At 30.8% G+C, this 26,138-nt stretch overlaps 1 protein-coding gene and 1 long non-coding RNA gene across 16 annotated transcripts in view; one reads left to right on the forward strand and one right to left on the reverse strand.

The window, feature by feature from the left end:
* LOC127737328 (inositol 1,4,5-trisphosphate receptor type 3-like) overlaps nucleotides 1–26,138 on the reverse strand; it is a 178,312-nt gene that overhangs the window by 65,008 nt on the left and 87,166 nt on the right. For 12 of the 15 annotated variants that reach the window (XM_052247932.1, XM_052247931.1, XM_052247927.1 and 9 more), the window contains exons 23-34: nucleotides 25,749–25,834; nucleotides 22,580–22,597; nucleotides 21,782–21,823; nucleotides 19,442–19,573; nucleotides 18,835–18,967; nucleotides 18,398–18,491; nucleotides 12,476–12,530; nucleotides 11,333–11,445; nucleotides 6,738–6,825; nucleotides 6,280–6,387; nucleotides 4,968–5,104; nucleotides 4,304–4,427 (exon numbers count right to left, since the gene is read on the reverse strand). In XM_052247932.1, coding sequence (XP_052103892.1) covers nucleotides 4,304–4,427; nucleotides 4,968–5,104; nucleotides 6,280–6,387; nucleotides 6,738–6,825; nucleotides 11,333–11,445; nucleotides 12,476–12,530; nucleotides 18,398–18,491; nucleotides 18,835–18,967; nucleotides 19,442–19,573; nucleotides 21,782–21,823; nucleotides 22,580–22,597; nucleotides 25,749–25,834 — 1,130 coding nt within the window. The remainder of the gene's footprint in view (nucleotides 1–4,303; nucleotides 4,428–4,967; nucleotides 5,105–6,279; nucleotides 6,388–6,737; nucleotides 6,826–11,332; nucleotides 11,446–12,475; nucleotides 12,531–18,397; nucleotides 18,492–18,834; nucleotides 18,968–19,441; nucleotides 19,574–21,781; nucleotides 21,824–22,579; nucleotides 22,598–25,748; nucleotides 25,835–26,138) is intronic. The other 3 variants (XM_052247920.1, XM_052247925.1, XM_052247929.1) reach the window with 3 other exon arrangements.
* Nucleotides 14,041–17,498, forward strand: LOC127737330 (uncharacterized). The gene is made up of 3 exons (XR_007999393.1): nucleotides 14,041–14,265; nucleotides 15,943–15,982; nucleotides 17,127–17,498. It is a non-coding gene; the product is annotated as an uncharacterized LOC127737330 (long non-coding RNA).

Consider the following 26,138-nt stretch of genomic DNA (forward strand, 5'->3'; position numbering starts at 1 on the left):
AAGAAATGTAATAAAAAGAATAAATAATTAAATATTGAAAAATATCAAACTCATTACCAAACAACACTGATAATTAACTCATACCCTACAAGTATTCGTGAATGTGTTGTTCAGTCACTTGTTCAATATTTTTCTAAATGTGAATTTTAAGATTAGTTATTTTATTAATAGTCTAATTGAAACATTCTATCAGGAATCATGATTGAAGTACTTGAAGTACTTGTGGAAACATCAGGAATCATGATTGAAGTACTTGTGGAAACATCAGGAATCATGATTGAAGTACTTGTGGAAACATCAGGAAAAATGATTGAAGAACTTGAGGAAACATCAGGAATCATGATTGAAGTACTTGTGGAAACACCAGGAATCATGATTGAAGTACTTGTGGAAACATCAGAGATTTACTTCGATACTTGTGTCACTTTCTCTAAATCTTTTTTTTTTAATAAGTTGCCTGAATTGTACATCTATATATACCAAAATGTATTCAGCTCTGTCTTTCAATTTTTGAAAAAGATGAAGTTGTTTCAAAGATGAAGTTGTTTCAGCCATCAGCTGCTCTGGGAGACATTATTGGTGATATCATTTAAGATTTTGATTATAAGCTACAGAAGTCATCTTTGATGCCATGTGGGCTGTGAGATATAATTTTGTAAATGATTTGTGAAGAACATTCCACCATAATTATGCCATAGTTGGCAAAGGAATATTTGTCTCAGCTAATCCAAGGCTGTACCAGCTATCTCCAATAATTAACAACCTGCTGGATATGTTTTTGAATACATTCAATGCAAAAACCATTCAACTAAAGTTATGGTTCTTGTTTGTAAAGGTCATTTCAGACAAGAAAAATCTGAAAATGTTTTGACTGAATAACACACGCTATGTGATTGCAATAGCTCATATGACCTTTTGGGCACAATTTTACTTGAAATACACCATGCTTGTGGCATTCAAAAACCAAATCAATCTTCTATTACCTGAACGAAGACCTTTGAACTAAGGCGCACATCCATTATTGATTCTATGATCTTATATATTACAGTATCAGGATAAAACTTTAAGTGAACCATGAAAAGTAAAAAAATATCATTTTTATTAAAAACTGAAATAGCAGGCCAAAAGTTAGTGTCCTTTAGAAAAATCAGTGTAAGTTTGGTGGAATTCTGTCAAGCATTTTTCAAGGAGTTGCAGATGTCAAGCAGTTTTCAGGGAGTTGCAGATTACAAAACTGATATAAGTAGTAAGTCCTTGTTTTTTATGGGCAAAAATCACTCGGATAAAAAATTATAATAGCAGGTGCACAACTTCATGTCATTTAGAAGAAACTGTGCTTTAGTTGAACTCTGTCTAGCCATTTTCAATGAGTAAAGGATTGACAATTTGTGAAAGGTACGACATGGATGACAATGACATAAGAAAATAAAAGTGATTCCTATTTGTCTCTGCAACTTGAAGTTGTGTGTTGCCTGTCTTCTCCAAATAATAAGCTACAATGTATGAACATGTTTTATCCTGCAGTTTGAAAATTATGCTAAAACGTATAGTTTTTTACTTCCCAAACATTGAATTTCATTTTTTATGAAATCCACATTATTTTAAACAAGACCGCGAAGAGAACCCAAAAGTAAACTGTGACATAAAAAGTGATTTGAATGTAACTGTTCACAGAAGCAGGATACCAGGAGAATATATAAGTATAGTTAAATGGTCGATCGCAGAATAAAATAAAAAAAAAGTCTTGTTGTGTGTAAATCATCAAAATGTGTTAACAAAATGTTCTCAAATATTACTGACATTGTTGAAATAAATTAAGAAGTGATCAATCACATACTTTCACAACAGAGGTGCTATCTATAAAAGACGTGCATAATACAGTAAAAAACACTTTGTTTATTCTGACGATGAAACAATTGATACAAGTTACTGCTGTATATAAACAATTATCACACAGTGCTCAAATCTTTCAATTATACTTACTTGGGAATACTAACAGCAGTGATACAAATTAAAAGTCACAGATATGAACATGGAATAATGCATTTTTGTTTATTGTAGATAACAAAATAGGTGTTTTGCTTAATAAAAACAATTTCCTAAATTGGAATATAGTAGTGGGAAAAAATATCAAGCTTAAATGCCAACTTTAAATTTTAATGACAGAGTTGTCACAAACAGACAGATGTTTAATTAATCGTAATTTTTATTATTATTGTTATAATTTTACAACAGTATGCATCTTCACAGGAAGAATTGATGTTGACCATGTAATTCATATACCTTTTACAAAAGAAATAGGTCCATCTTTTCATGAATAATCTGTTTAGTTGATCCTGGATTTTTGTTTAGAGGAGGTGTAATATAAATAGAGGGTTGCCAAGAGAGACAAAGAAATTATGTGATTTTCAATTTCAATACACAATACAGACAGACATTTTCACCTTACAATAATGCTCTACACCAAATATAATTAACCTATTGCTTATAGTATCTGAGAAACTGACAAAACCATGAAAATTTGTCATCGATCAATGAATCATGACAAAGAGGTCACTGTCATATGAAACCTGCCATCCAGACATGTACACCTTACAGTAATTCCATACACCAAATATAATTGACCTATTGCTTATAGTATCCGAGAAATAGACCAAACCACAAAAACTAAACATTTTCCAATGAACCATGAAATTGAGGTCAAGGTCAGATGAAACCTGCCAGTGGGACATGTACACCTTACAATCATTCCATACACCAAATATAGTTGACCTATTGCTTATAGTATCTGAAATACAGACTTTACCACTGATCACAGATCAATAAAATGAGGACGAAGTCAGGTGAACCCTACCTGACGGATATGTAGACGTTGCAAGGAACCTATTTACCAAATATAGTTATCCTATTACTCAAAATAAGTGAGTATTTCACTTAACAAAAAACTGTAATGAGGTCAAGGACAATGAACATATGACAAGCGGAAACTTCATAACATTAGGTATCTTCATACAAGGTATGCTGCCGCCAGATTGTTATCCCTATGTCTCGCATTCTGCAACTTTCTTTGCAGGCGAGACAATAAAACCTTTCCCCAGAATCAGTACATGTTTATTTGAATACTTTCATTTTTGAAGCTTGAATTGTTCCATTGAATAAATACAATACCTATTGTTCTCTGAATAAATACAATAGCTATTGTTCTCTGAATAAATACAATAGCTATTGTTCTCTGAATAAATACAATAGCTATTGTTCTCTGAATAAATACAATAGCTATTGTTCTCTGAATTACATTATTGTATTTATTCAATGGGACAGTTCATGTTGTAAAAAAGTTTTAACACCCAAATAAACAGGTATTGATTCTGGGGAAAAGTTTTATTTCCTTCCCAGTAAAATAAATAATTTCTTCAAAGCTTGGTAGCATCTAGTTCTTATATTTTCACAATTTTTTTCTTCAAAGTTATAGTTTTAGTTTTGGTAATAGAAATAATTGACAGTATTTTGGATTGAAAACCTCAATTATTAAAGAGGAATACAATATGAAGCAATTCTTCACAGCTTCATAGCACATGCCCCTTTGCAGAATTTCCTAGTTTTTATTTTTCATCCAAGTCTTTTATTTCTAGTACTGTGGATTCATTTTTTTTCGTGGGTATCAATTTTTGTGGATTTAGGAAAACTTGCATTTCGTGGATATTTGATTTCGTGGTTTTGCCAATCTCTGCATACAAAATCTATAGAAAATTGGTAACTTATTGAATATTTGAATTTGTGGTTCACTTGTATTTTGGTATCCAACGAAAAATAATGAATCCATAGTAATAGTAGCAGACATGCTTTATGGTGAATTAGATACTTCACAAATATTGTCATTCGTGTATCATTTTAAGTTAGGAAGCAAATGTTCTTATACACAATTTTCCCATTATATTGTTGATTTTGCAACTTTATTCATCTTTAGTTATTTTGACCATGTTGATGGTAAGCACAGCAATAAATAATAATATTTAAGTAAAACCCTCAATGATAACATGGCCCAGTTCAGTTCCATTTTGTGCAAATTCACAAAAGAACAAAAATGTGGAAAAACTATGGACATGTGATGGATGATGGTAACCAATTGATGTTTGGCCAAATAACTTTATATACTATAATCTTAAAGATTCACCCAGTGAAAAATAAAACATATTTGAGATAATTATGAAACCTCTCCAAACACCCAATGCTCATGATGATAATTAACAGCAAGACCCTGTACACCATAGTTATTGTCAACATATTGGATATGAGTACCTACCAGAAGTTTAACATCTATCTCCTGTGACAAAATAGTAAAGCAATCCTCCAATATACCATGGTTGTACAAGATACTCTGGTTCATACCATGTTGTTCTTCAATCTCACCTTCCAAATGACACATCCTGTAATATTATAGGATTCAACACATTTGTAGGGAGTTTATTGACATGAAAAATCTCATTTAATCTTTGAAATTCTGTTAACTATTTGCTGTTTTCTACAAACATTGATGGTAAATATTGGTTAGAAGTTTCTATAAAATAAAAAGAACATGCCAAAAACAAAAGCACTACTGGAAGCACTTGCAACCAATCATATTAAAGGAAATCTTATTTACTCCAACCTAAGGATTATTGGTCATTTATCTGAACAGGCTTATGTACTAAATAATCATTATACAACTGTTAAATGACATTTTTTTCAGTTATTTGCAGTAGGCATAACAAGTTAGGTATAGATTACCATAAATTTACTACAAAATTGTTCAATTTCATCATAATTTACTGGATTATTCTATAGTTTCCTGTTTTTTTTATCTTTAGCAATACAATTTTTTCTTTCCACTTGGTTAAAACATAATATGAAGTGATTTTTTGTGGATTTGACACAATATATAGTGGGTATGCAAATGAGAAAAAAATCTTTAAAACTACATTGCTTACTCAATCAATTTAGCGAGTATATCACACAACTCTTTTGTTTGTGTCTCATTTAGTTTAGCAGTGGCAAATCTTCTTAGTTTTGGTAATATCTTCTCTAGAGTTTCAAACACTTCTATTGATTTGTCAGTGATTAAGACCTGAAATGTAAATATTAATATATAAACAGATCAATGACAGGACAAACTATGTCAACATTTTGTGATATAGAGTGGAATTGACATGCTTCACCTATGTATAAAAGATGTGTAAATATATCAAATGCAAAAGGGGCACCTGTCAATAAAGGTCAGAATTTACTTTTTTTTTGTGTTTCACATCATTATTACATACATATATCCTACTGCTTCACATAACATTATTACATACATATATCCTGCTGCTTCACATGTCATTATTGCATACATATATCCTGCTGCTTCACATGTCATTATTGCATACACATATCTTGCTGCTTCATATGTCATTATTAAATACATATATCCTGCTGCTTCACATGTCATTATTACATACATATATCCTGCTGCTTCACATGTCATTATTACATACATATATCCTGCTAATTTACATGTCATATTAAAATACATATATCTTGCTGCTTCATATGTCATTATTACATATGTATATCCTGCTGCTTCACATGTCATTATTAAATACATATATCCTGCTGCTTCACATGTCATTATTACATACATATATCCTGCTGCTTCACATGTCATTATTACATACATATATCCTGCTGCTTCACATGTCATTATTACATACATATATCCTGCTAATTCACATGTCATATTAAAATACATATATCTTGCTGCTTCATATGTCATTATTACATATGTATATCCTGCTGCTTCACATATCATTATTAAATACATATATCCTGTTGCTTCACATGTCATTATTACATACATATATCCTGCTGCTTCACATGTCATTATTACATACATATATCCTGTTGCTTCACATGTCATTATTACATACATATATCCTGCTGCTTTACATGTAAAAACATTCAGCTATCCTGTTTCACATGTTATAATAACATACACATATCCCACTTCACATGTCATAACTACATACACATACCCTGTTTCACATGTTATAATTAAATACACACATATCCTGTTTCACGTTATAATAACATACACATATTCTGCTTCACATATCATAACTACATACACATACCCTGTTTCACATGTTATAATTAAATACACATATCCTGTTTCACGTTATAATAACAAACACATATCCTGCTTCACATGTAATAATTACATACAGATATCCTGCTTCACATGTAATAATTACATACACATACCTGTGCTTGTACTGCTCTAGTAAACAACTGGTTATAGGATGAATAATATCTGTTTAATAATGCCATAGACATTCTGACCATCTCATCATACTGGTAAAATGACAAATCCTGCAAAACAAACAATACTCTATATATATCCTCAATGTTTTAGAAGTATTAGAAAAACTATTAATCATATCAATTTCTTTACCATAAATTTCTTAAATTTAATATGGTTTTTAAAGCTTTTACAACATTAACATTAAAACATATATAGCAAATGAAATCAATTCAACATATAGCTTGCATGACAAAAAAATATAAAACAACACTTTTTTGAAAATTTAACGTTTCAAAACTGTTATCATGGGTTAATCCTATAAAATGGCCAAAAGATGTAAGCAAGATATACTCTTGGTACAGTAAGAAAAAAAACGTTCATTTCAATATAGACATAGTGTTTTATTGTATTTATTTACCCTCAATATTGACACCAGATCATAAGTTTTGATGTAATCTGTCTGATAAAATATATCTTTTGTTCTCTTTACTGCAGCTTTGGACACTCTGAAAAATATAGACAGTTTAATTTTATACATATATTGTTAAAAAATTCAAGCATTAATATTATGTTGGTGATGAAATATTACATTTAATATGAAAAGGTCATGCTAAGCACAGATCCTTTGACCCAAATCAAAAACAGGTTACAATCCCCAATCTATATCAGTCTGTGTTTGTGCCAAGTAATTGAAATTTCATATGGATTGGTAAACTATTTCCAAAGTAACTGCAATATTTTTTGTCTATAGACAGTTATGACAACCATGACACACTAGACCATAATATGATCATCAACATTTGCAGTTTAAAAAGAAGGTGAATAAAAAAAAAGGATTAATGGATATTTATTTTGCCTACAATCAATGTTTTTATTGTTGTAATCATTTCAAAGATGAATGAGATGAAAATATTTTACCATCTTCAGTGAAATACTATAATGTAACTAGTAATGAAGCAGTGATGTAGTGGAATAAAAAGATTGATAAATCTACCACATGTTTAAAACTGTTTCTCAGAGTATAGGTAAAGTCTTTTGGTTTTGTGTTGTTGGGTTGCTGTTTCATTGTCCTTTACTTCACAACTGCTTTATATATATATAAAATGTCTGAATAATAGCCAACAATAAATCTTACAGGGCAATGGATCATATAATTATGATACAGTACACTACAAAATATAATATATAACAAGTCTAAAAGGGTACAACATCACCACAAAAAATAAAATCATGAACAAATGTTAAATATTTCGGATAACTAATATCCTGCATCAGTAAGATGTCAAATGAATCTTATCACTGAAATAATAATCTTGATCGTTAAACAAATTATCACAAATCAATACGCTGGTAAATTTTTTTTTAATATTGATGTTTCGGAGGAGGAATAAATTCCTTAAAACTGTAAGAGTATTGTACGGAAGCCTGAGTTAAAGAAAACAAGTGATGATAGGAAAATGAGTGATGGTAGGGAAAATGAAATATATATAACTTCATGTAAAACCTAGGATTCGTACTCTTTTGAATGAAAATATAACAAGAAGGTCTTTAACTAAGAATCCAAAGAAGGCAATTAGTATGACTTTACTACAGGTTGTGCAGTCTTGTGTTTACAGACAGATTAAACTTTAACCAGATTGCTATTTGTATCTTCCATCTAAAATGACCACATGGCAAGAAATGCATGTTTGTTATACAGACTGCAGCAGGACAACAATGTTAGTATACAAGAGTAACATGAATAAACAAGAAATTGCACGTATTGGCAGGCTAAGCATACCCAAACTCGTAATTCAAAGTATCAGACAACAGGAAGAAGTATTCTGACAGATTCATAAAGTTTCTACACCTTACAGCTCATCACTGTAAAGCTGTAGACCACATATGAAATAACTTCTGTTCCCATGTACTGGAGAAAAGTGTGATGAAAATAATAAGTTTATTTAACATATTAAAAAAATCAAAGTATCAGAACACTGGAAGTATGTGTCTGACGGATCCAATAAAGTTCAACTCATTACAGACTTGCTGTTGAATTAAAATAAGGACATTCTGTTAAGTGGAACCTGAGAAAAGTGAGAGAAATATCTGTTGAACACAGGGACTGATGGAGGAATGGTGGAACAGACAAAGGGATTGCAATATAATCCCCCACTAGTGGGGATCTAAAGAAAACTTACAACCACACAGGGACTGATGGAGGAATGTTGGAACGGACAAAGGGATTGCAATATAATCCCCCACCAGTGGGGATCTAAAGGAAACTTACAATCACACAGGGACTGATGAACAGACTAAGGGATTGCAATATAATCCCCCACCAGTGGGGATCTAAAGAAAACTTACAATCATACAGGGACTGATGGAGGAATGGTGGAACAGACAAGGGGATTGCAATATAATCCCCCACCAGTGGGGATCTAAAGAAAACTTACAATCAATTCTTTGATGTAATTTACAGGTATCACTATTAATTCATTGATTCAATACATGGTGATAAAGAAGCAAAATGTGCAATTTCTTCACAACTCAAGCAAAGACATTGAATAAACTATATTTTTTTTCTCTTCCATTCAAAAGAACAGTATCATTCATTAGTGTATCACTTTCTGATGGCAAATCAAATGAGGATAAAATGTGTGCAAAAACATTAAAATTACAAAATTCTTTTATATTCTGTAAGACTAATCCATTACATTTTCCGACCAGCATTTTTAGTATAATTATAACTAAAGTATGATCATCACTTTAAAAATCATCAAAATAAAAACAAATTTGTGACAATACATATAAACATGAAAAAAAGTGTGCACTTCTAAGAGACAAAAAAGTTCAAAATCATTGAAATGGTACTCTGTTCTCATACAATCTAACATTTAAAACTTATTGATGAAATGTTGTTTAGGGTTTCTGGTGCTGTCTCTTACCTCTTTTTAATTTCCAAATTCATTCTAAATTTATTCAAAGTAATCAGTTAGTGATGCTTGTTTGACTAACAGCAATCACTGAGACAAATATATATATATATAAATAATATCAGTAGCAAAAATCTTATGCATATTCAGGACAAGAACAAACTATAAGATCAAATAAGTAAGTTCTGTAAAGTGGGTAGATGATGAAACGCCAGAAATATGGACTGGCCTACATAAAATAGGTTATCTTGAATAAGGGTTAAGTATGGAATAGTTGATTTAATTTCCCCACATTCCGCATAGCCAAAGTTGCCATCCAGGATAAGTCTTACTTCTAGATCGGAGAAGTATCTCTATACCCCTGACACACTTCATTTTTTTATTTACTGTCTGCCAGTCTGGCTATCATTTACCCTATTTCCTTTTTTTCTGTATTTCTCCATATGGTGATATGCTGTGCAAATGGATTATTCTTGTTAGCTATAAAAAGCCATTAAAGAGTTTCCACAATTATTAAATTTTCCAAAATTGTAAGGTAGTTTTTAAAATTGTCCATCCAGAATTAAGCTGTTTTATCGCTTTAGAGACAAAGTTTAAAAGTTTTCATAATCTTTGGACTATTTCACTAGCACAGACAGAAATTTTCTGGTTATATAAGTGATATGAAAAGACATGAAGGTAATAAAAGCCCCAAATTAGATATCTGTTGCTAACATTGAATAATTGGATTGCAGAAAGATGAGGTATACCTGTTCTGAAAATGTACAGGTTAACAGTTACAAGACACTGATTTAACTTTTATTTTTAAGTGGATTCTTATGAAATCTGATTTAAAAGTTTCCAGCTAAAAATCAAGAGAATCATATTCCTAACATATGCAAAAGCTTTGGACATAAAAAATCAAATAAATAAATATACATGTTTATCCTAAATTATAATCTAGTTTTAATTTTAGGAAAGTCAATATCTGGCATCTCCTGACCAAAGTCCATGCACTTGGTCTGATCCCCTGGAATTTACCTCATTTGGCTTGAATGTCTACAGCTTAAGATACAGAAGATGCTAAAAATGAGATTGGAAAAAATCTCTGGCTGGCACAACTTTTTTTTTAAAATCCTGAACTATTATTGTAACAAAACATCTAACACATCTAGCATAAACCTAGCATACAGGTTAATTTTAGAATAAATTTTTTTTTACATAACTTGAAAAAGAGCAGTTATTTATAGAAGAACTCTACCATAAGAGTCCATTGATGTACTAATGATATACTGATATAAGATGATCACAATGGACCAAGATCACTTAAACATTGTACAGTGTTCATTAATGGATTACAAATCTAGAAAGAACAAAAAGCATTTGTAAGGTGCAGAAATATTGTTAAAATTGTATACCTTTCAATCACATCATACACAGGTCTATAATTAGTAAAAGCCTGAATATGTTAGTTAAAAGCATTATGTGAAGCATGATTTATTTTGTCCAAATCTTTAGTAAAATCATTAGACAATTATCAATTTAAAAATACAAAGAACTCTATGTAATTTGAACAAAATAAAAATATCAAGCAAGGTCATGTAACTTTCTACTTTTCATGATATTGTCAACCAACTAACCAAACCAACATTTAATGATATTGCTAACCAATTGAAACAACTTTTAATGATTTTATCAATAATTAGTAACTACTATAATAACTAGCTCAACCAATCATAACAACTATTAATGACATTGTCAACCAATCATAACAGCTGCTTATGGCATTGTCAACCAATCAAAACAACTGTTAATGACATTGTCAACAAATCATAACTAATATTAATGACATTGTCAACAAAATCATAACTAATATTAATGATATTGTCAATAAATCAAAACTTATATTAAGGACATTGTCAATAAATCATAACTAATATTAATGACATTGTCAATAAATCATAACTAATATTAATGACATTGTAAATAAATTATAACTACAGTTAATAATATCGTCAACCAATCATAACTACTGTTAATATAGTTTACAAATTTAAGGGTATCCTAGAATTCTAAAATTGTCTTTTTTTAACTAAACCCTCAAAGGTTTCTTCCTTACCCATGCTGGTTTGACAGATCATAAGTTTCATAAAGCATTGGTGCTAACTCTGGATGAGGAAGATTTGGCCTGTTGGCTGCTGTATGTGTCAACTTGAAGCAATTCATGAATTTCTGTAAAAAATACATAATGGTAAAGTTATATGCCACAAAGATTTCAAGAAAATGAATATAGAAAGTTTATGTTGATCTGGTAACTAAAACGGTAAATTAAATTTGAGATTTCTCAATTTCTCCTTTCTATGATATATTCTTAAAGGGGCATTAGCTGTCAAATTCATGTTCACCGATTTGACTCAAATTGTCATATTTGATTTATAACATACTAAAACGTATATCCAAATTATAAAAAGTCTAAAATAAACAATTTACAATGCATGGGCTCGATAATATGTATCAGCATTTCATCATTTAGTCTAGACGCCATCTAATTAACCATCAAGGTGACCACCGAAGACTGCCAACGGTCATATAACCCGATATAAACATAAATATAGAGATAAATAGATAGCGAACTCTTGCAATTGGATTTTTCTAGGTCTGTTTGATTTCATATTATAGGTTAAAAATATATGTTAATCATTATTTTGACCTGTATAAGAATGAGTTTTGTCGATTGAATCAAATGGTTTACCCTTGTTTCACTTTCAATGTAGACAATTCTTTTTCTTTTAATAACTGAACACGCCTTATTCATGCATAACCCATCTCTAGCTTAGGGGTTAAATTGAAGGTCACATGAATACGGATTCAATGAGGTCGAATTATTCACTTGCAAGTGAATAATTCATCAGCAATGTTTCTTAGCTTATTTTGACAAAATTGAACCAAACTGGCTGCTAAAAGCGAATTATTATTTCACTATTTCACTTTTATTAATGATTGAACAAAACAAATCATATATTAATTTATTTTTATATCTCGTAGTTAATGCCCCATTAATAACATAACTAATAAACAGATAAACACAATGAATAATTAAATTGTAATCTAAATAACACCAGAATATTTCACAATTGGGAGATTATATACAAGTTTTTTTTTGTTGGTTTAAACACGACTGCTTCTTGAATTTTTAACACTTAAGTTTATTTGCTAATGTAATTGTATGTGTTTTATGGCACAAGAAACTATAGAAACTGACCTCTAATCTGACATTGAAGATGAAATTGAAGAAAAGGTCCAATACTTCAAGAGCCCTGAAAATATAATTTTTAAATATGTAAAAATTAGTTTTCAAAAACATGTAACAAACACTGCAGTATAATTCATGAAAATGCAATAACCTTTGTTGTTGAAGAAAATTTTAGAATTTTAGAATTACTGACCAGCAAAAATTCAAAAAACTAGATCACACACAAAACCATTATATATCATAACCCGGGCTTGACTCGGGTTAATAGTGAACCTTTTATTATGTGCCAGCCACACGCCTATTTTACAGTTGAGTGATTTTTTGTATGTCCAGGTAGTATATAAGGCCAGGTGACCTGAGTAGTATCCTCTTTTATTTCAAGGCCGCACGCATTTAAGTACGTATCAAGCAGACCCTGTTTGATCGATACACGTGTCTATACTATAGATTTTCAAATGGCAAGGTCTCATAGACCATCTTCTTCAGAATCTGAAGATGAAAGAAACTATGAGGAGATTATGAAGCTTTTTGCTTCCGAGGATGAGTTTGACGCAAGTTTCTCCGGGTTTTCTGAAAATATAAGTGTGAATCACGCTTCAAATACACCGGAGTGCATTCAGGGTTTATCTTAAACCGGATATAGATTCTATTTCACAAACTGTGAGTACAAACGTAAACACTAATAAGAAAACAGTGGTTGTGCCTACAGAAAAAGGACCTGGAAAAGGTCCAGGCAAAAATAAGAAAGGCAAAGCACCTTTGAAAAGAAGTATTCAAATTACGCAGGACGAACCGTCCGCTAGCTGTAGTAAGCCAAAGGCTCCCAGAAAAACTTCTAAAAGTAAACAAGCTCAAGCCGAGCAAAATGAGTTACTGAAACAATTATTTGCTGACTTATCTAGTAATATTGTGTCTGCAATAAATGTCAATAGTAGTGGTACTGCAGGTCCAAGTAGTGACCCCATAGTTTTATACAGGAACTTGAAGATAATGACATTAATGAGGTCGAAAATGACCAAAATGTTTTCAATTTGTTTGAAACTGATGATTTGTCTGAACATGAGAGTAATGTTGATCCCACACAACTTGTCGTTGAAAGTGAAGACGAGGAGTTTGATTATGAAATGCCAAAAATTTTTGAGGACGATGAACGGTTTGATTCTGAGGTCAGCCCTTCCATAGCATCAGTCATAGAAAAAATTTGTAAGAAAAAGTCGGATGTTACATCTTTGACTAAGGATAGCAAGATACCTAGCAATTGTAAAGCTTTAGTACCACCACCTGTCAACCCAGAAATTTGGCAATTTTTAGCCCGTAGAGCTAAGACTGAGGATTTGATTTCTCAAAATATTCAAAAGCTAACAGGGGCAGGCATGGTCCCTTTGATTAAGGTGGCAGAATTATTACGAGGGAAAAATCCTTGTATTAAGACAATGAGAGAGTTAATTTCAAGAGCTATTTCTATACAGTGTAATTTGCATTTTGAGTTATCTATTAAAAGGAGAATGAATTTGAAGCCTCATTTTGAACGTAAATTCCATCAACTGTGTAACAGAAATGAGGTCGTGGGTGAAAAAACTCTTTGGAGATGATATTAGTAAAAGACTTCGGGAGATTAATGATGCACAAAAGATTAACAAAACTTTCAGTTCAAAAAACTACAGAGGCCGATCCTATCGGCGAGGGTACCGGTTTGGTATGTCAAACCCAAGAGGCAATTTCAGAGGGCAGAGCCGCTACCCAAGAGGGTCATACAGGCAACCCATGATGAATTCTCAATACAGAAGAAAAAATTGAAGGTTGGTATTACATGTAAACATGTTGAAAAAGTTGGCTTAAACATTGGTAAATTAAAATATCATATTAGAAATTGGAAAAAATTAACATCAGATAGTTGGGTATTAGAAACAATTACTGGTTACAAAATAGAATTTGATGAAATACCAGTTCAGAAAATAATTCCAAGACCTATAAAATTTAATAAAAATGAGGAAAGATTAGTTGATACAGAGGTATCTGATATGTTAAAAAAGGGAGCAATTAAAATTTAACACCATGAGAAAGGTGAATTTATTTCAAATCTCTTTCTTGTAAAAAAGAAAAATGGAACATTTAGACCAGTTATTAACCTGAAAAAATTAAACAGTTATATTCAGTATTATCATTTTAAACAAGAAACTCTGGAAGTTATTTTGAAAAGCATCTCTAGAAATGCATTTTTTACAAGCCTGGATTTGTCCGAGGCATATTGGTCCGTAGCAATACACGAATACAGTAAAAAGTATTTGAAATTTATGTGGAATAACAAATTATATAATTTTGAATGTCTCCCATTCGGAATAGCTTCAGCTCCGAGAATGTTTACAAAAATCATGAAAGTGGTATTTTCACATGTGAGACAGTTAGGAATTAGTTCTTTCTTTTATATTGATGATTCCCTATTACAAGCACTTTGTTTCGAACAAGCAAAAAGAAACACACATTTTGTAAATGATTTAATAGAATCACTAGGTTTTTCAATAAATATAGAGAAATCAAATTTTATACCTTCACAAAGAACAATGTTTTCTGGGATTCATTATTGATTCAGTTTTGTTCAAGGTATTTTTACCAGAAGATAAAATACAAAAAATTATAGAAATTTCATACAAAGTGTTTGAACGGAAGATTACACAAATTCGTACGGTTGCCCAATTAATTGGGTTATATTCTTCATCTTATCATGCAATTACACTTGCACATTTACAGCATAGATATTTGGACATTGACAAAACAAAAGCTTTACAAAAATCTTTTAAAAATTTTAATGCTCATATGTCTTTGTCGGTGGAGAGTAAAAATGAGATTTTATGGTGGATTCAAAATATTAAAAAAGAAAATGGTTGTCCAATTCGACAAGAGCCTCCAAAAGATTATTTACAAACTGATGCGTCGTTGATAGGTTGGGGTGCAGTATTTGAGAAAGATTGTACCCAAGGTAGATGGAATATAGATGAATGTCAGAATCACATTAATGTGTTAGAATTAAAAGCAATAATTTTGGCATTGCAGGCTCTTTGTAGATCTGTTAAAGATTGTCATATTTGTGTTAGAACAGACAGCGCAGTAGCGGTTGCATACATCAATAATCAAAGGGGATCAATATTATCGCTTTTAAAACTGGCAAAAGAAATTTGGTTTTGGAGTACTGAAAGAAAAGTATTTATATCTGCGGTACATATCCCAGGAAAACAAAATATACAACCTGATAATTTATCTAGACAATTTAATGATTCTTCAGAGTGGAAACTAAACAGTTCAGTTTTTGAAAAAGTGACTTTAAGTTTATTTAACCCAGAGATTGATTTGTTTGCGTCTCGTTTAAACAAACAACTGCCAAAGTATGTTAGTTGGTTTCCTGATCCAGAAGCTTATGCTTCAGATGCATTTTCTCTCTCTTGGAGTAATTTATTACCATATATTTTTGCTCCTTTCAGTCAGTTGCCAAGAGTCCTACAGAAAATAGAAGAGGACAAGGTAAGGAAGGCATTAATTATAGCTCCTGTTTGGACCACACAAACATGGTTTCCAAAATTATTAGAATTATTAATTTCTACTCCACTAAAATTACCAAATTGGTCAGATCTATTAACTTTGGCTCACAATGGTCAAAGACATTCAATGAACAAACGAAGATTATTCCTTATCGCTTGTATTGTATCCGGCGATATCTCATTGATAAAGGCTTTTCAAAAAGAGCTGTTAGAATTCTCTCCGAATCATGGAGAGAATCAACCAATAAACAGTATGAATATGCTTGGAGGAAGTGGATGTTGTGGTGTAGTAAAGAACAAATTAATTCCACTTCTCCATCTGTGATACAAATTTTGAATTATCTATCTTTTTTGTATGAAAACAAAAAATCTTACAGCTGTATTAATTCTCATAAATCAGCTATTTGTCAGACTCTGACATTAATGGGTATGGCTGAATTGGCAAAAGATAAACACATAACTAGATTTATGAAAGGCATTTTTAATTTAAGGCCGTCTTTACCTAGATATACATTTACATGGAATGTTGGTACAGTTTTGAAGTACTTATCACAATTATATCCAAATGAGAATTTATCTCTAAAAATGTTAACTCTGAAATGCATTGCTTTATTTGCATTGTCATCAGCTCAAAGATCACAAACACTTGTTAATTTAGATCTGAGATTTGTATCTGTAACAGACAATTCTTTAATTTTTAAGATACCAGTTTTACAAAAAACAACTAAACCAAACAAATCTAATTTGGATGTTATCATACATAAATATCAAAAACAGGAAATTTGTCCTGTTAGATGTATTAAACATTATATTTTACGGACAAAGGATGTTCAAAAAGTAAAAATTTATTCATTTCTTTTACAACATTCAAACATGTTACAACTTCAACTATTGCTCGTTGGTTGAAAATAGTGTTAGGTAATGCAGGGATTGATATAAACAAATTTAAAGCACACTCATATCGTAGTGCTTCAACTTCAGCTGCTAAACAAGCTGGAATTTCACTGAATGATATATTAAAAACTGCTAACTGGAGGTCAGCTTACACTTTTCATAAGTTTTATTTTAAAGATATTGAAACTCCATTGCCATCATATACTGAAACAGTATTTAATTCTTATTTATAGCTAGTGGTTTACAGGAACTGTATGGTGGACCAGGAGGATCAGCTATGGTTTTTCTACGTACATGTTATGATGTATCTAGCATTTCTGCAAGATGAATGGTTTTTGGACATTCCATTTGGTTTTTTGCAACAGGAGTTTGCTGACATTTGGAGTTGAATCGAACAGTTTTAGTCAATAGCATTAAATTTCAAGAACGTTTGAGATGAAGCATAGAGAAAATGTGATAATTTAAGAACAATGAGAAAACAACAGTGTTATTTTGTTATATTTGTTACATGTGAGAGACATTTAAAAGTGAACTTTAGAGTATTAATTGTTTTCTGAAGATTGTAACAGATTTTTGTTTTTGAACATAATAAAAGTTATTATGAAGCTTATGTCTTTATTCCACAAAACAAAGAAATATTCTATTATTTCATGATAGTCATTGCAATTCTGGGTAGTTTTGGAGTAATGTAATTGAGACAAAATGTGATAATTTATGATCTACTACATGTACATATTATGTAGAGTGGTAGTTAGGTTTTCTACTAGAGGATGTTTTATATTTGGTATTAATAGATAATAGAGACTGTTTATGATTTTGGTATGAAAACAGAAACATCTAACACATGGAATAAAAAGATAGTAGATAGACATATTGGTGATTGTGTATTCTCTTTCGTACAAGTGATATACATGTATGGAGACAGATGAGTTTTCTTTTTATCTGCAGTTAAATACTTTGATATTATTTAGGCTCATACATAGATTCTTGTTAAAGTATGAGAGACCAATTGTTTGGTTATGGTGATTGATGTTCTTGTTGTTCTTGTTGGTATTTGCATTTTTGGCTGTAAAGAGTTCACTATTAACCCGAGTCAAGCCCGGGTTATGATATATAATGGACCATCATCCAAACATCTGTGATGTGATGGATGAAGGTCATTATATGAGGAAGCCAAGGGCTTCCGAGGGTTAATAGTACCCTCCCTAGTGAATACCCATTCCCGATAAGGTTTGATATAAATGCAAATACTGGTCGTGTTACTACCCATTTACACTGGAGATTTTACTGTTTGCCTCAAAATGAAAGAGGATACTACTCAGGTCACCTGGCCTTATATACTACCTGGACATACAAAAAATCACTCAACTGTAAAATAGGCGTGTGGCTGGCACATAATAAAAGGTTCACTATTAACCCTCGGAAGCCCTTGGCTTCCTCATATAATGACCTTCATCCATCACATCACAGATGTTTGGATGATGGTCCATTATCTTCTACTTACTGGCATTTGGCATCTACAACAGCCTGTGTTTCTTGACTTGGATGGTATCTCTCATGCTGTCTGAAGTTTTTCAACACCTCATCTCCTTCTTTGCCTAAATAAAAAAAGAAAATTCCATAACTTTCATTTATCCTCCTTGGATTTTCTTTGACTGTAAAATACAGTATAACTTCATATGTATTTGGAAGGAAATTTCTTTAAGGTTAAATTTCAGTCAAAGAATAAAACCTGTCTAAACTAAGCTGCCATTTTGGGGTTATGTGGTTTGTTCTGATTAAACAAGTTTTTAATTTGGATATAGTTCAGAGTTTAGTTCCTGTTTACTCCTGGGTTGGTTAAGACAGGTTTGTAGCTACCATATCGTCAGTTCCTCACTTTAAGTTTTAACCTGGAGGTTTTACTGAGAGGTTTGTAGTTACCCTACATAAAGTTTTTACCTGGAGGTATTACTGGATATGGTTTGTCATTTCTGCCATCAATCAAACCCATCATTGGCTCTAACAAGGTCATTATATCTTCTGTAGACTGGTAAAATCCAAAAGCCACTAAAAAGTGTACCAGTCTCAATACCTGTAAACAAAACAAATGAATAGATGTCCTTTGTTTAATGTCATATGTTTATACCAATTTTTTTTCCAAAAAAACTTTTATTTGTCTTCTTGAAATGATTTACATATAATATTTGTATAACTTTGAGTTTATATGAGGATTATCCCATTTAGATATATCTCCAACAAAAAAAAGGCAGACAAATTAATGTGTCTTATTTGTACTATGTCCAATGCTTCTTCTGGTCAAAGTTTTGGTAATGCCTACCTGTTTGACAAGTTTGTTGTTACCGATCCCTGAAGCTGTCAATGTTTCTACTCTTCAAAGTTTTAGCAATGCTTACCTGTTTGACAAGTTTGTTGTTACCGATCCCCGAAGCTGTCAATGTTTCTACTCTTCAAAGTTTTAGCAATGCTTACCTGTTTGACAAGTTTGTTGTTACCGATCCCTGAAGCTGTCAATGTTTCTACTCTTCAAAGTTTTAGCAATGCTTACCTGTTTGACAAGTTTGTTGTTACCAATCTCTGAAGCTGTCATATCACTGTTTTGTCCAAGGAATTTTGCAATCCATTCACTCAATGTTGGGAAATATTTAGATGTAATGGAGTTGCTCAGATCAGCCAGATCCTGTAAAGTCATGGTAATAATAAAGTTATAAAGAATTATATATTATGGCAATGAAGCAATCCATGTTCATAACAAAATGTTGAATAGAAAGAAAAATCTAAATTAAAAATATACTTAGATTTAAAGGTATACTTTTTTAAAGGAAATAATTTTATATAAAAATAGTTGCAAATAAATATAGAAATACTGCAGCATTTGTCAATCTTACACAAACATAAAAAATCAAAAATGTGTTTAATATGCAACATTAAATATTTTTCTCTTGTGAGTTAAACTTTATAATATTATAGTGCTGATTGTACCACTGTTTGTCGTCGTGTACTTTTTCTTTAGGTCTATGTATTATCTGTCTGTCTTATAATTTTTAACAAACTTGTGGTATCATACTTTATGCATATGCATTTTGTCAATTGTAATACATAATTTGACCTGAGTAATATACTTGCATTCTATAACTTTTCATACATATGCATGAGTAATACATATGTTTGTTTTCATTTAATTTCATACATTGCACACACAATACTAGTATATATTTTCCAAGTCTTGATTTGACAAAGGAATAAATAAAAATTAGAAAGTATTATTTTCAAAAACTTTTACCCAAGGAAGACAGACTATTTCTTAGTGAACTTTAACAACAGAAGTAAAAAATAAATGAATAGGTTCGATAAGGCCATATCATGGCCCCTATTTCTAACTTAAATTCAAAGTAGTATTGAAGAGGAGTCGAAACAATTTCAATTTAGAGTCATTTTTGTGATTTTGAGATATGTTGTAGATTGAGATAAGTCATTTGAAAAATCACCAAATAAAACATATGTTACTGTGCTTGTTGAGAAAAATGAGGTTCAAAATTAGAGGAATTTGTTGAAGTTTTCTTACACTTTTAAGATTATCTTAAACTTGTATTTTTAGCAATAAAATTGCCAGATTGTTTTTTATTTCAAAGCTATGATAAATGTGCATTAGCAAAAATTAAATTACTTGTCAAAAGTATTGTTTCCTTTCAAAACTTGAGTCAAATTTTGTATGGCACACCAAAATAAGTTAAATTTTATAAGTTTCTTAATTTGCAATTTTTTCTTTTTCTTCTGATTTGAGTTGGGTTTCTTTGTGATTTTTCTGAAAAGTGTGTTTCCCAAATTGTGGCCGCATATTTTGGGGAAACACATTTTTCAGCTTTTTAATAAGTTTAACAAAGTCTTCCTGCAAAAGTATAAATTCAAAGCTAATAATAAAACAGACAATTTAGGCAAGTTAAAAATATTTGTTTAAGAACAACTAAAGTTTCTTTTTAACAAAACATGTTGAATGTTCAATATCACCTTAACAATTATCTCCCTTGAAACTGTATCGATTCCCCTTAATGGCTATTTACACTATGATCATAGTTAAAACATAGACTAGATAGAAAATATGTCTATTTGTAAAAATTTACGTATCACAGTTTTTTATGTTAGACGTCACAATGAGCATAAAATTAAATTTTTCATCAAATTCAATGAAAACAGGCATATTTTGATTGGGCTTTATGTCCAGAAACAAGTGTATGTGTTGGAAAAAGCTCTTGTAAAATTTTGTTTTTTATAATAAATAACATATCTAACTTGAATATTAAGTTTGTTGAAACCCTCCGTTTAATGCTTTCTATGCTAAAATTTATTTAAAATCCAGAAAATTTCTCAAATTTCTCTATTTTTGGCCTTTTTTGAGGTGTTAATGTCAACAATTCATTACAAAAGTTTGCAAAAAAAACCTTTTCATTTTGAAATATTTGACTAAATATTGGGAGCCAAACACAGTCCTTACTGCCCCTACCTCTTTCATTTAATCTTCAGTTATACAGAAAAGTTTTCACAGTAGTAAGGAACAGTAGCCCTCCTTGGGTTGATAAAGATTATGTCTTAATGTTTAGTTAAATGTTGATAACTTCATTTACTTTTAATGTTTATAAGCAAGTGGAAGTTTTAGTTGCAGAATCTGTCATGGTATGTCTATAATTCTTGTTAGTAAAACTTAAGTGTATATAGAAATCCGTAAAAATTATATAGAAGCAATGACATTGCTAATTGAAAAGAAAAATATTCATGCAGATAGTTCAACCAGTATCTAATCATAACCTGAAAATTAAGCTAAATAGAATTTAGTATCTAGGTATTTTGTTAGTCTTGGGAAGTAATTAAGCCTTTAAGCTGAACCGTCTACCTTTCCATCCAAAGTGGTTTTTTGACGTTGGAGTTGTGGTGCCTGAATAACAACACTCAATAGTTTACAAAAACATTCATGTGAAAAATTATAACTATTTAAATTGCATTGTTTAATTATTGAAACATATATTTCTGCTACTATGAGGTTTTAAGTTTTCTTGAAATTTAATATCAAAACCAAATTTTTCTACAAATTAGATGAACCACTGACAGAAAAATGTCTCTGAAACACATTATTGTTGTAAATAAAATATTCAGGTATGTTTACTGAATAAAAGTAAAAAAAAAATTCATAATTCTATCAACTGAAATGCTTTCATATAAATAAAATAAAACAATGCAACTGTGTAACAAAGCTCTTTAAATCAGACTCCTCACACGATAATATATAGACACTACAGCAATATAAACAGTTTTTCAGAACATTCGTTAACAGTGAGATACAAAGAATGTACAGAATTGGGAAACAAATAAGGATAATTAAACAGCTGGACAATTCTAATAATATGAATAGTATATTGTCATTAAAATAAGGATAATCAACGGCTGGACAGTTCTAAAAATAAGAATAGTACATTGCCATTTTAGAAACTCTTTATTTAATGGAAATACATTCATAAAAATTGTCAAGAAAATTAATACATGTAATTATTTTGAAGGGTTATTAGAGTAATTTATTGTCAAGAGGTTAAAAGACAGATTTCATGCAAGTGCAAATGTACATTAGTCATCTTTGTTTTAATTAAAGATCTCCATTTTTATACATGATAGGTCTATATTACAACAGCCGTCTTACCTGTTTTCTTGGCTTAAACTGTTAATAAAATCAACATAAAACATATTAAAGGAATTAGTAACAAACAAATCAACATAATAAATATTATAAGAATTAGTCACAAAATGTTCACCTCATGTTACCATAGAATGACCCATTTAAAAATGTGTCTGTCCTGTTTAAAGATAATGTCATGATCTTGCTGGTTTTATCGAGACTGCAAAAATGGCCTTTTTGAAAAAAATATTTCATGACGCAAATTACTTTCTGTTTAAAAACTTTTTTGACCTTTTTCGAGAGAATTTCAACCCATCGAGTCGAAAACTGCATCTGATAAAACATCTGTTAATTCAGCTGTGTTTATTACAATACTAATCAGTTACATCACATATACAAATTAATAAATCTGTCAACAATTATTCCTCTTTCAATATTTATACAGATATCTAACATTTCCAAAATAGAAATTATGAACTTCTACATCTTTTGGTCTCTGATGGAGAGTTTTCTCATTGGCAATCATACCACATCGTCTTATTTTCAAATAGAATGAAAGACCCAGAACATGACTTATATAGCAAGGCTACAGATCAGTGAGAAAACTCCTTAACCAGAAATTTAACATTACTTTCCTTAATCATGACTTCAAACAATTTTTGTTTGAGTTTTAGAAGTACAAAAATGTTCTTTAAGTTTTTGGAACTTAAAGGAAAAGACAATTTATGGGAATCTGTTATTATAGGAAGACAATTTTAAAAATATTACTTTATATTGTTAAACACACATGCAATTTGATTCATACATACAATACAAAAAAATATTTCATTGGGGATAATTACTCCCCCCCCCCCTTTTCTGATATTTAAGAGGTGTCTCACTTAAGGCCCCAAAGGGAGTATGTATATGATAGGCCACTTTATCGCTCCTTCAATTCGAATATTAAAAAGTATTATAAAACTGCCAAACAACATCCTTCAGATGTTTGTAAGACGTTAGTATAACTGTCAGACATCTGTTTCAATAGATTTGAACTTTGTCTTCTATATTTGTATTAGAGCTTCAAACTGAATGCATTTAGTGCAAAACTCAGTAAGAGATCTTGTCATTGATATTTAGATATGAGAAAAGGCTTTACTCAAAAAGATATTTTGCTACAAGGCATTTTAAACAAAGATGTTAATGTGTATAAAATATCATTTTTGGGTAAAGCCGAGATCTCATACTCATTCTGTCCAAAAACTGTGTTAAATGGCCGTTTTTAGTCAAATATGTCAATTTTCACATGTTTATGACACCATCACTGACCTTTCAGCACTAAAGTGTCCAAATTATGTCAACCTGTTCAATTATCATTAAAGTTAATATAGTTCTGAAAGGTTACAAACCAAAATGTAGGTCATTCAATAATAACATTAAGCATTCATGTTAAAACAGACAGATTAAACCCAATTTTCATCATTATATAAATGTCTTTTCATAAATACAATCTAAAACTGGCTTCAATGATTCCAGAATCTAGAACAGTGGGTTATGAAACTGTAAAAAAACATGCAACTGTCAAAGGATATTAAACAAAATAATGCACTGTAAATTGTGGAGTAGTGGTGCATTATTTCCAAACTATGTGCCAATCATGACAATGGATAACATATCACCTTTCTAGTACGTGAATGACACCTAGACATTTCAGTATTTGAAAGTCTAGAACCTCTACAAGATGCAGAACTGCCTTGTATAAAAGTATCAGGCGAGTAGTTTCCATTTATCATTCGTTCAAAAGCTTCAGGATTTTTCTCTGGATATTCATCAAACACAACTTTCACTAACGGCAACGTGAAATCAGACTTGACTTCTTTCTGTTTACCCTGAAATTCAGGATACTCATTTTTATAATATTGTTTTAATCCTCGATAATAATATTACTTCCTGTTCTATCTTACTCCATTTCCGGATTACACTAATGAAAACGCATATTAATTAAATTTGACCTATAAAGCATCATACCATTCATCACTTTTTAAAGACACAAATTAGAATCATGGGATATGAAAGAGCATCAATAACTAGAATGTGAAGACAAAGAAGTAGTACAATGTGAAGACAAATTAAATTCCAATACACATCATCATTGTTAACTGCAATGTGAAGCCAAACAAGTAGTACAATGTGAAGACAAATGAAATCCCAATACACATCATCATTGTTTACTGCAATGTGAAGCCAAACAAGTAGTAAAATGTGAAGACAAATAAAATCCTTATACACATCATCATTGTATACTGGAATGTGAAGCCCAAAAAGTAATACAATGTGAAGACAAATAAAATTCCAATACACATATCATAGTTTTATACTGCAATTTACAAATAAGCATCATAAACTGGAATGTGAAGCCCAAACCGAGAACAAAATATTGCCAAACATCATCAATTACCAGAATGAAAATCTAAACAAGAAACCAGAATAACAATCAACATCATTGTCAGGAATGATAAGCCAAAAACAATAAATAAAAGGGACAACAGTTATCACCAACAAGAATTCAACATATCACAAAATTCATAGTATCAGCAAATGAGAAATAGGTGTAAGGGAATTTCTGATTCACTGTCAAGCTGCTGACCAAGTATGAAGTCTTTATGTTCAGTAGTACTTTAGAAAAGAGTGACACAAAATTAAAGTTCATATAACATACTGAAATTCAAAGTATTTGCAAACAGGAAGAGGGTGTCCAACAGATCCGAAAAGTGCTCATCTATTACAACTCGTCACTGACAAGCTGCTGACCAAATATAAAGTCATTCTGTTAAGTAATTCCTTAGAAAAAAGTGACGGAAATATTTGTTGGATGGACAGACATATGGACAAGGTGAATGCAATATAGCATAAAATTACTAGAAAATACAAATACCATATCAACCTCCAACACCCAACTCCTCCATTAAAAAACAGTCACTCAGAGAAAAACTAACAACAAAGATCAACACATAGTCAATATATCCGGACTTGGTACAGACTTAAAATTAAATATGGTGGGATTGAATAAGTTTTAAATGCCCACAAAACTCAAGTTAATCTTTGCAATCATTAAGCAAACAATAACCTAGAAATACAAATCACAATTTTTTAGTGAAATGAGAAGCCATACAAGAATCAGCAATGATATATCCTACAAAAAGTAATAACTCACCTCTATGTCATCAATTTCATCGTAATTGTACGTCAATTTTACCCTGTCTATCACAGAATGATTGTCACCAACATTAACAAACATGGCTGAAAGTAAAAACAATTTTATGGTACATTTTTTATTTATCTATCTTGAAAACTATTTATTTTTTGCATTATTATCTTTAAAGGTTAATTTTTGATTAACTACCAGTGTTTAATAGGTATTGTGATTATAATCCTGAATCTATATTTTTCCGTTCTGTTTTTCAAGATCTTTTTCTTTTGGGTTTGTATACTGATGGCCCACTTGATATCTAATATTTTTTTAATTATCTATCAATACATTATATATTTACATCATTAAATCACCATAGCATTTACTTTAAATTTGGGCCTACCTTTACTTTTG

Source organism: Mytilus californianus, unplaced genomic scaffold, assembly GCF_021869535.1.
Source record: "Mytilus californianus isolate M0D057914Y unplaced genomic scaffold, xbMytCali1.0.p SCAF_4, whole genome shotgun sequence".
NCBI classification, from domain to species: domain Eukaryota; kingdom Metazoa; phylum Mollusca; class Bivalvia; order Mytilida; family Mytilidae; genus Mytilus; species Mytilus californianus.